This window comes from Macrobrachium nipponense, chromosome 38 (genome assembly GCF_015104395.2).
Source record: "Macrobrachium nipponense isolate FS-2020 chromosome 38, ASM1510439v2, whole genome shotgun sequence".
In the NCBI taxonomy this organism is placed as follows: domain Eukaryota; kingdom Metazoa; phylum Arthropoda; class Malacostraca; order Decapoda; family Palaemonidae; genus Macrobrachium; species Macrobrachium nipponense.
Window position 1 is genome coordinate 9,166,995 of NC_061098.1, and position 11,440 is coordinate 9,178,434.

An 11,440-nucleotide genomic window follows, 5' to 3' on the forward strand; every position below is an offset into this window, starting at 1 on the left:
TTTGCTACTGGAGAACACCCTAGTTCATTCTTAATTGGTTGATCTTGAACGCCTACTGGTTCCGGTTCCACCCTAGGGCGAATCCGAGTGAGTGCCGTGATCCATCGTAACCACCCACATGATGTGTCAAAGTTCAACATTCACAACTTACATCACATTTGTGTCAAATGCGCTGGTTTTATGGGTCTCACTTTTCAAACATCCTATTTTGCGTTCAGTTTCTACCTCTCCTTCGCCTTCATCTGCCATAACTCTACTACTATGAGATTCAGGGCCTCTGTAACACGGTTTTTTCGCAATAACTTTTTATCTATGCATTTCATAAATATAACGCTTATTCAGAATACATATTATATCTACACATAAATTTTGACTGTATTCTGCATTACGCAGGTTGAATAAATTTGGTACTTATAATGTAAAAATGACTTTTTTTGAAGACGGGCCAACTTACTCAGAGAAAAGGTTTCGAACGCACTCGTTACGTAACTTATGACAGCATTTCTTCCCTCTTTCTCGATGGATGATTGGCTATACGTAACGAAGGCTATATCTCTGGCAACAATGACACCTTTATGAACTCTGGAACCTCTCCACTGATAATTGTCATAATGAACAAACCAACAAAATATATTAATAAATACAAAAACACTTCGATTATTAGTCTAACTCCCAAAATAGGTTTCCTAAGAAATTACAGTCTACTTTATAGGTCACAATCAGATTGACAAGATGTAGGGAATAGTTGGTTTTATTTTTCAAAAAACATAGTAAACAAGCTTGATTTTGATAACTGCTATATCCAATGTCAAGCAATTTCTATTTATTGGCTATCTACCTATTTACTGAAAAAAAAAATAGCCGGTACCGTATATTGGCTTTAAACCTTCACCAATAATTATCGTCAGCATGATAACCATGAGGCTCCACCCACTTTGGCCTCGTTATAATTCAGGATAACACTGAAGGCTACCATGGGCATTGTTGGATTAGAAAATTTAACTTCTGGCTATAAAAACTAATTTCTCGAGTAGTTGTAAGAAGTGCTAAATGATCCTCAAGGATCCCAGCAGTTGGCCTAAACGTATAATTCATGTATATTACTGCTATACTGTTGCGGCACTACTGCTATAGTAGTATTACTACGCTAGCGCTGATACCCCACCCACATCTATGTATTGTTCCGCCATTCATAAAGTCTTTGGGTTTCAGAACCGATGGAGTTTCTGTCTAGTGGATGGGCGGGGCAACATTTCGTCAAAGGTGTTTGTTTACCTTGCTTATGTAATGAATGTTTTTCGACTCTTGGGTCGTAATCATTGGCCATGGCGTCGGCTAGAGCATTTTTACTCTATAAAAATTAAAACTATCGGGTTTAGGTTATTGATAATGCTGACAAAATTTGTGTGTGGTTGTAAAATATCCATATGTCAACTTTCAGCTACATCCGATGCTTTGACAAGGAGCAAAGTCCAAAAAACCGTGTTACAGAGACCCTGAATCTCATAGTAGTAGATTTTCCTAACTAATATATTCCCTACATAATTATTTCTACAGACTTCTGCATTCTTAACATTAAAACCATAATGGGATAGTTAATCAAGGCTTAGATTTATGCGATGAAACAAACGTGAATATTTCAATAAAAATGACTTAGAATCATCTGATTATTTACCTTCTTTACCGAAGCCATCATGAGTCGGTACTGTTCACAGTTTTGCAGACGGGAAGTTAATAATAATAATAATAATAATAATAATAATAATAATAATAATAATAATAATAATAATAATAATAATAATAATAATAATAATAATAATAATAATAATAATAATAATAATATATCCATAGAATAACAAATTTGAAAGCATATTAGACCTATAGCAGATTAATTCTCGTCAGGTTTCGAAGCACTTTTCGAATGAGAAGCAGCATAAAAAAGACATCGTAACAGGAAAGTCAGCTTAAATTCTTATACGCCAGGTGATTGTGTTCGGTTTCGTAACAAGTGCGAGATATTCTTTAGATTCTGTGCTTATAAAGAGCATCCTGTGTACGCTGTACCTAGCTTGGAAGGCGTGGCAGGTTAAGTACTTGAACACGTAATATTTCCATATTATTTCTGCGCTACATTAAATTTGCTTTTAGCATTTTCTAAGTCTGACAAAGAGAGAAGCAATATTTTGCACCGGGGAATGTTAATAATTCTAGAAACCAAGAAGAAAATGTTTAAGAAAAGTACGAATGTTTGTAAGGTACTGTACAAATCTTTTTCTTAGACTTTTTCAATTGTGCTCAAGCTAATGCTTAAAAAGATCATGATAGATAAATTGAACCCTAACTCTGTTTGTTTGTTTGTATGGTGTTTTTACGCTGCATGGAACCAGTGGTTATTCAGCAACGGGACCAACGGTTTTACGTGACTTCCGAACCACGTCGAGAGTGAACTTCTATCACCAGAAACACACATCTCTCACTCCTCAATGGAATGGCCGAGAATCGAACCCGCGACCACCGAGGTGAGAAGCAAACACCAAACCAACCACGCCACTGAGGCGCTTAAACTAACCCTAACTCTGGGTAGGTCCTATACAGATTGATCCTGTAAAAATTCAATTTCTGCAAAGAGAAAATAAAAAATACAAGGATTTTTTTTAGGTCCATTTTCGCTTTATATAAATTATGGAAACGCTATGATACAGACTAGAAACCTTTCATCATTTTTGTATAGAAAACTTAAAGCACTAAACTATATCCAATTTCCTTATAATAAAACTACCTCTAGCATTACACACTATTAGAGAACGTGGCTTAAATTACAGAATTTTGAGTTTCATTTCATCGCGAAAAGAGGAGACCCTTGACGACATCATAATCATCAAACGTCCATTCACAGCAGTGACGTCAGTATACACGTTATATACTATTGGTCCTAATCCATGGATACATCCGGTTGCCCCAATTAGAAATACTTCGGGAGCCTTCTTAAAGCGCCAAAGAGCGTCGCTTGGCTCCAGATCTTCGGCTAATCCGAGGGCGGTCGCGAGGTACGGGTTCATCTTCTTCTGCAGAAAAGTGATCGAGAACTGAGGGTTTCCGAGGTGAGAGTTATTACCAATTGACATCTTCGCTTGCTTAATCTTATTTATTAATAGTTTATTCTCTCTTTTTTATATATTACAACACTGATATCATATCCCTGCCAATTCTTGTTATGACTGCGTTGTTGTTTCATAAAATAACATAATGATATTGAAAAAGGTAGGAGGTAAATTCTAGCAAAGCATTTTTCATGATATAATTCGATTGAAGCATCTCCATCAGCGAGAGAGAGAGAGAGAGAGAGAGAGAGAGAGAGAGAGAGAGAGAGAGAGAGAGAGGTGGAAAAAATTACATGGCACTCAAGTTAGTTGTGCTCCTTCTAATATGGATTTCAAATATAAGTGCACTTCGATATATCCAGTCTACTGACCAAGCCTTAAAACATTCATCATAATTTGTAAAAGTTGATCGACAATTAAATTTTTTCGGTTAAAATAAGAAGCGTACATAATTATTGCCATAATCTCATACCTTAAGCGTAAAATACTCTTGTAAAAGTTTTCAAATGTAATTGTCTCCTTTTCTTTCTTTCTTTTTAGAATGCTACGAGCAGCTCTAGTCGTCACCATCTTTGTGTTGGCAGGAACTCAAGAGTAAGTCAAGTTTCTCTCATAAACATACTCAAGTAGAGTTACGTAACTTGTTTAAAACATCAATTAACTCTGTTATAACATTGATAAACTTTTACAGTTTATAGTTGAAAAGCTGCACCATTGACTAATCCGTTATACAGCTTTGCAAATGACTGGTTTTACGCTTGTCTCGTTCTCTTGCTTGTTGTGTATACTCTTCCGAAATTCCGATATTCGTCGTGTCCTGGAAATTTAACCTAAATCACGTTAGATCGCCTTTCCCTTCTCTGTCATTATTTTCCTTCGATGATTTTCCTTCAACAGCATTGTTCTGACAACAAGATCTCGCCATTATTACTGCCATATGCGTCTCTTCACTGTCAAACATTCTCGTTGCATTACCGATTTCTGTCGCGACAACCCCCACGTCCACTGAAGCCACCGTCCCAACACTAGGACATTAGACTAGAATGATCCTGGTGGTGTTTATTTTTCAGAGCCCAAGGACTGTCATGCCTTTGCAACCCTCAGAGTTGCAAACCTCCTCGAGGCTGCAAATACGGTCTGGTGAAGGATGCCTGCTATTGTTGTGATGTCTGCGCCAAGGTAAATATAAGTTGCATCTTCGCATTCTTCATCGATTTCCTATTCCAATGCCATACCTCCCTCAACATAATTCAGTCTAAAAACTACCTCTATTCTATCCCATTTAGACTGAAAATGGGTATAGTACCTACTGATCAAAGTCAAGCATATTCTATTGATATGATGAAACAGAGACAGTCTCTGAGTGAAGAGAAAGAGGTGATAGGCTAATGGTGTGAATCAAAAGTAGTACCGTAACTTTCCTTACTTTTATCTACTAGCCTATCACCTGCATTATTTCTCCACCGCATTCTCCTCAGCTTTGATGATTTCGCTATACCCGCAGGGTCCTGGAGAGGTGTGTGGAGGAATGTGGTCTTACAATGGCCTGTGTGGCTCAGCATTCGTTTGTGACACGAGCCAGAATGAAAGGATGTACCCAAGGTCTCAAAAAAAATGGATGGAGTCTGCGTAGAATTGGCAGTTAAGCCCAGTGATGCCGTTTTTTCTTCACAACATTGGCTTTTAGCAGTGTTACCATATGCAGTTCATCTAATTTTTTTTACTTTATTTATAATTTAATGGTTAGAATGCGTATTTCCCGATGTAGAATTATTTTCTGTGATGTTAGAAAACTACACGTCACTAGCTTAATATAAAGTATTTTTGACGAAGAAAAATAAAGGATTTCAATAAAATTCATTTGTATGAATAAGCAGGATATGTTTTATATCTTTATTTTCATAATAAAACATAAAAAGGCAAAGTGAAAATTTTTTTCTTCGGCGCCTTGGCCTGTAGTCGGAAAAGCCATGGAGGGTTGCCAGATGTCACCAGAAAGCCACACTAATAGACGAAATTCCTCAAAACGGCAACCCTAGAACTTAAGCCTAAGGTTGAATTTCCATAACAAAATCTTCTTCTGCCCTACTTGGTTTAAGACTTTGCCATGTATTGGACTGTGCACTGCTCAGTAGTTGAACTCTCTTCTTCGTTTCTAGTAATGTTTCGCTATGTAGGCACCAATCCCTCTTGTAATCCTTTCTCCTTTTTTTTTTATGAGAGATTTTGTTTATTGCGTTTCTTCTCTTCTTCTTACTTTTCTGGATGTCATAAACATTCATTTTCCTCTCCAGCACGTCCTAGCTATTTTTCGTTCAACTCTAATTTTAAAAGTATATTTGGATGGGCACCTGTTATGAAGTACAAGTATTCAGTTAGTACTACTCAGTAGACCTTGATTTAGGTGAACCTATTGCCCAATGACGAACGTAATTCATGTTTCTCTCTGTTTTCCCGTCCCATTGTTCTTTTCAGCTTGAATAGAATACCGTTTCTATCTTTAGCTAACTCATGACTCAGTTTGATTGATTGACAAAGGAACAGTCGTTGGTGTAATCTTCGGAGTTACACAAATTTTCTAGGGATGCGCTTTTGGTTTTTAAACGCTGGTTCTGGTTTCTGGTTCTTAGGTGCTAACTCCACAAACACAGATGCGGTTTACACTACACTATTTATGAGGTGCAAAGCTTTATTTACTTTTATCCCAATTTCCTTTCATTTCTTCTTCTTTATAAGTGAGACAGAGCCGTGTTACTTAGCTTTGACATCCATCGCTTGCCAGGTTAAGAACATTCTTAATTTTGAGGGCTATCTTTATATATTCTCCCAGACTTCTGTTAGGGGATATCACTGTCCCTAAATTTATATCCTGATCTGCTTTTTGTAGCAATTTACACATGAATGAATGTTCGGTGGTGTCCTCCTCCACTCTACATATTTCACAGACCTCGTCCTTAAATTTGCTGCGGAAGTTAGCCTTTAAGTTCAACATATTCAGTCTGGCTTTCATTATGATACAGACATCCTTTGTTTCCAGTTCCCTTATGTACTTGTTTTCCTCGAAGTCGTCTATGAATCTCAGCTTCTTCATTTCTTTTCTCTTTTCTCTCAATTCTCTTGGATATCTTGATTAATTTTTTATCTTTATTTCCTTTAACAGTGCTGCTTTGGGATAATCTCTTAGTCCATTAATTTCTATATCATATTTGGTGCATATGTTCATCACGCTTTTTGTCAGACATTGCCCATATGGGGCTTTTAACTGATCGTCAACTATTTCTTTTACTAATCTTTTCTCCTCCAAATTTATTATGTTGTGGAAAAGCATTATCTTCTTACAATCAATTCTGTAGGCTACCGGCCATATGCCGGACTCAGCTATAAGTCCCCACTCCCCAATATGGCGTACCCCTAGGTTGTTCATACATTCCTCGGAGGATCCTGTATTGCATTTTCTCTAGCGCATTTAACTCATTTTCCGTTACGTTACTCCACGTCTCTATGTTGGCAAATAAGGTCGGTACAACTACTGTTTCATAGATCATTTACCTTACTTCTAGTGCCATGTTTCCTACTTTGTTAACGTCCCCAAATCCTCTGATTTCTTTTAGTAGGTACTCAACCTTTTGATTTCTCGTTTTAATACATGCTTCCTTTGAGCCATTTAATGTGTACTATTCTCCTAAGTACTTATATTCATTCACGCTAATAATTGGACCATTTTTAAGTTCTGTTTTTATTTGTACATCTGGTTTCTTTGCTTTTTCATCTATTACTAGCGCTGCTGACTTACTTGGCTTCGTATTAAATGTAAATTTCTTAAGCTGCTCTAGGCTACGGCAGTTGCCAATTGCCATTTCTACTCCTTCTTTCCTGCTTGTGGGGAACATTATGTCGTCAACAAATATTAGGGACTCTACTGCTACGTTTCTTGTGAGTGTTACGTTCTTCCTGCTTAAATCATTTACTCTGTCAGTCACATTTTCTGTTATGTCAATTGTATCAGTTTCTCCCGCTGGGCACCTTATGATTGCATTGCCGTTTTCATTCAGTTTTCTTATCAACCATGCATCTTTCCATCCTATCATTTTCCCTGTCTCTTTGATGAAGTCCTTCAGATCCAGTTTGTCAAAGCATTAATACACATCCCCAAACCATATGTACGTCGCACAGTGGTCCAGAATTGCCAAATCGTGGACAAAACTCTAAGGTGAAAACGATCCTAACTTGAAACCCAGTGTCTTGAACATCTATTCAAATTAATATAATGCAGAATTAAACAAAGAAAAAGTTTATTCTAACGTTACATAAAGTTTTTGTATGTACTATTGGACCTTCTTAAATCACGAAAATGATAACATTAGTCATAAGAAAGGGATTTTTATAGTATTATAAAAAAATATTAAAACTATATATATACAATAACAATTCATGAAAAAAATAAAAGATATACAAGAGCACGATATTTCATGAAAAAAATAAAGAAATACGAGAGCACGATATTATTTTGACTATGACAGGAATTAACAAGTATAATTAAAAGAAATAAAAACTAGTGCTTTAGTGTCCCATACTACTTTCACAATCACAGTCCAAATCACAATCACTATCATCAGTCATGTTACCAACCATTACTGTCAGTGTCACTGGCAATATCCTTATCACTGTTACTTTCCCGATCACCATTTCCAGACTGTTCGGTAGCGGGATCACTCATGAAAATTGGTGATGCTTCAAGAAGGGAAAGGACTTCGGGTGATAAACGAGTCCTTTTCTTATGTTGTAATCCTCGTGGTCGCAGCTGGTCGCAAGAAATTTTTGCTGATTATGAAAGTTTATGTACTAAATATTGCCCAGATGGCAAATACATTGGTGGATACAGTGGGAATACCTTTCAAAATCTGCAACAACTTTACCTATTAATTTCTATGTGCTTTGTCAGTTTCAGAATATATTGTCGCCATGTATGTATTGTAGTTATATCATTAAAGGTATTCCTACTAACTTGAGGTAAAATTTCTTCACATATTAAAAAATATGAAGCTCAAAAATATATACCTCAATATTTTCCCATCAGTTTATGACCCACTTAAACTTGCAACTTCGTCCTCTCTTGTTGCATTAGCATCACTTGAATATGAAATACCGAAAAACATAATTAATCCTTCAATCAGTGGAAATTGATTTTTGGCCACGAATTCGTGATCCTGGACCACTGTGCGTCGGGGCTCCTAACAGTAAGTTGTAGTCAATCACTGCATTTAAGGTTAGCAGGTGATCAAGTGTGGACCTTCCCTCTATGCCACCACTTTGGAAACGGCTTATCTTCTGGTTAAACCTTCCTTCGTTATTTCCATCCTCACTTTTTTCAAATACCTTGCTTATGTTACTTGTAATGAATATCCCTCTCTTGTTTTTTTAATTCCAGTTTGCTTCCTTTTTTATGCAGTGATAATATTTCCATTTTCTCCCATTCATCCGGAGTGTTTAACTCCTCTTCAATGTCTCCAATTAAGAGTGCCAGACTTTCAGTCATTTCTGTACCCATACTTTTTATTATTATATTAGTTATACCTTGACTATCTGGGGTGTATTTATTCATCAGGTTCTGTACTGCTTTTTCCACTTCTTGAATACTTGACTTTTGGATCTTTTCAGTTTTTTGTGTCCTACTTATGGACATCCATTTCTGGTACAGGAGGTTAATTTAATCTGCTAGCCTACCAATTTCATTTTATGTTTATCTAATATGCATAGATCTTTATAATATTGTTCATATTCTCTTTAAATTTCTTCAACATTTCTATTACTTTCCCTTCCTTGCTTCTCACTCCCACCTACATTGTTTGGTTTTGTGCCGTCAAGTGTTTTCTTGAAGTTCCAAAAGGCTGCTCCATTTACTCCCCCTTTGGATTTTATTTCAGCTGCTGTCTCCTTCATTCTAATGCCTTCTTCCTTCACTTTTTCTCTAATAATATATTCACTTGCTAATTTCTCCTGCACCTGCCATATCCCCTTCTTTTCTGCACTAATGAACTTTTTCCCTTCCTTTTTCATTCTCCTTGTAGCCCTCATTAGGTCTTTTAATACTCTTGATTTGTTCTTCTTTTTCACTTTGCTTTTTTTCTTACACTTTCTCAATATTTTGTCCACTTCTGTATGCCATTTGGTGTATTTCTGTTTTATTGGACCATTTTCTCTTGCTATGTCTACCAAGGCTTGTCTGTCTTTGCAATATTTCAGCTTTCTTATATCTATTACATATTTTCCACTCTTGCTTACTATTCTCCAGTTCATGACCACTTTCACAGCACAGTGGTCAGACTGCACCAGTTCAGAGGATATCCTGTATGGAGTTATTTCTTTTGTTTCATCTATTTCCATTACCTGTACTCCTCCTTCATCTTCTTCCCTTATCATTACATAGTCGATAATAGACTTCTGCTTTTTTTGTATACCTGTCCATGTTCCACTGCATTTTCTATGATTATTTAATAACATTAGTTTGTTTTGTTTGATTAGGTTCAGCAGTGCTTTTCCTCCTTTAGTCACTTCTTCCTTATTGGTGGAGATGACTTTTCCTATTTTGCAGTTGAAGTCTACAAGGATCATTACTTTTTCCTTGTTTTCCTCTGCTTTATTTATTTCATCTTCTATTGAGGAGTACTTACTTATCATCTGGTCATTTTTGCACTTATTTTCCTGTGGGGCATATATAACACCTAACCTTATCTTGTTTGTGCCATTATTGATACTGACCCAGACAGCTTCGTGAGTTACGTTTTCTTCTTTAGTTTGTACACTGACATTTGCCAGTTCATTCTTAATTCCTAATAGGACACCTCCTCCATTCCTCCTCCTGTTGTTATGGAACACCTTGTACCCAGTTAGTTCGAATGAGAACTGTTAACACGTGAATAGTGGTCTGAATCTCTCTCTTTTTTAACGTGTTAGAGAAAAGCTTTGAATTATTATGTCCATTTTCTCCCACAGCCATGGTTCTGGTGGCTGGAAGATGGAGAATTGGCCATGGGTGGAGGTCTCGCAGGCGCCGGCAGAAAAGCGGGAACTGCAAAACTGCAAGCAAAACAGCACGTTCAGAAAACCTTTGGGGGCATAACTGCTGAATTAAGGGCTCTGCTGGAGCAGTACTAAAAGAACCAGAAAGCTGGCTGAACTCCCTGGAACACCGCCATCCAGGCCTCATCGGGTCTTGAAACAGTTAGCCTACCACCCACCTCCGCGCATTTTTGTTCAGTTCCAAAAATAAATATTTTGTTCTTGTCTCTGGGATTTAGTGCAGTTTACGTACACTGACTGATTTTTTTAGTGTTGAATCCCAAACATAAAAAAACCTTGAATAACAGAGAAACTATGTAGGTACAGTTACAATTGAAAATTATGAATAGATCTATTTCATTTTCCTTTATCATATTGCGGAAAAAATAAACTCATCTGATGAATCATGCTGATTTCTTTTATATAGATTCTTTGTAATATTAGGCTGGAAAGTTCAATAAAATGTATTTTGGTTTTGGTGCAAAAAATAATAAAAACTGAGTATTGGATAAATGAGAGAGAGAGAGATTTTTTCTCTGTTACTGGTTGCGAAGCATAATTGTATGAAACTTTTATTGAAAACAATTTCGAAAAAGTTTTACAAAGAAGGCTAAACTTATTTCATTATGCCCTATTAAACCACTTTTAAGACATCGAAGATATTCAATTTTTTTTAGCAGTGGCTTAAAATCTTTTACAGCAATTTTTGTGAAATATCTAATTCATTACAGAAAATAAAGATGTGTAGTTAAGCTACAATAATGACATGAAAAGGGCAAAAAATCTAACTTTGAAAAAAAGAGAAGAAACTTATATCATATGTGGTAAAAATACAAAAGAAAATAAAGGGAAGCATCCAAAAAATAAGACTGCACCACTTGAGCACTTGAGGCGCCGTTGTTAAGGTAAAGCCTCAACCTTGAACATGCAATGTTCATATATAAAGGTTAAATACCATTTCCAACGCACACTCTGAAATTTAAATACATAAGATTACCTGTATTAAAGAAAAAGAGTAAAATATTATTAAGTTTCCTGTTAAATAAGGCCCCACAGAGTAGTAAGAGAGGATGGTGCAATTTTTGCGCTTATGGAATCATCGATGTTTTATCAGTATTGCCATAATATATGTCGATAGAGCGCCGCTGATTTACAAATTTCACGTAAAGTTAAATACAAATTACATGAATGTACGGCAAATAATTTATGTTTTAATAAATTAGAATTACTTTTAATAATAATTATTCATATTTGTTACATTTAATAGTCAGTCTACTGTA

The 11,440-nt window shown here is 36.1% G+C and overlaps 1 protein-coding gene across 3 annotated transcripts; it reads left to right on the forward strand.

Moving 5' to 3' along the window:
- Nucleotides 1–3,006: 3,006 nt before the first annotated feature.
- On the forward strand, nt 3,007–10,509 carry LOC135209872 (insulin-like growth factor-binding protein 7). 3 transcript variants are annotated; one of them, XR_010313423.1, is made up of 4 exons: nt 3,007–3,101; nt 3,642–3,695; nt 4,172–4,280; nt 4,606–4,967. XR_010313423.1 is itself a non-coding variant. In XM_064242630.1 (4 exons), exons 2-4 carry the CDS (start codon nt 3,643–3,645, stop codon nt 10,254–10,256), a joined length of 324 nt encoding a protein of 107 aa, XP_064098700.1. In that variant the 5' UTR covers nt 3,007–3,101; nt 3,642; the 3' UTR covers nt 10,257–10,509. The 3 variants fall into 3 exon arrangements, 1 of the variants encoding a protein (XP_064098700.1); XM_064242630.1 differs by lacking the exon at nt 4,606–4,967 and adding an exon at nt 10,095–10,509; XR_010313424.1 differs by lacking the exons at nt 3,007–3,101; nt 3,642–3,695; nt 4,172–4,280; nt 4,606–4,967 and adding exons at nt 6,494–6,617; nt 10,095–10,509.
- The last annotated feature ends 931 nt before the right edge of the window (nt 10,510–11,440 follow it).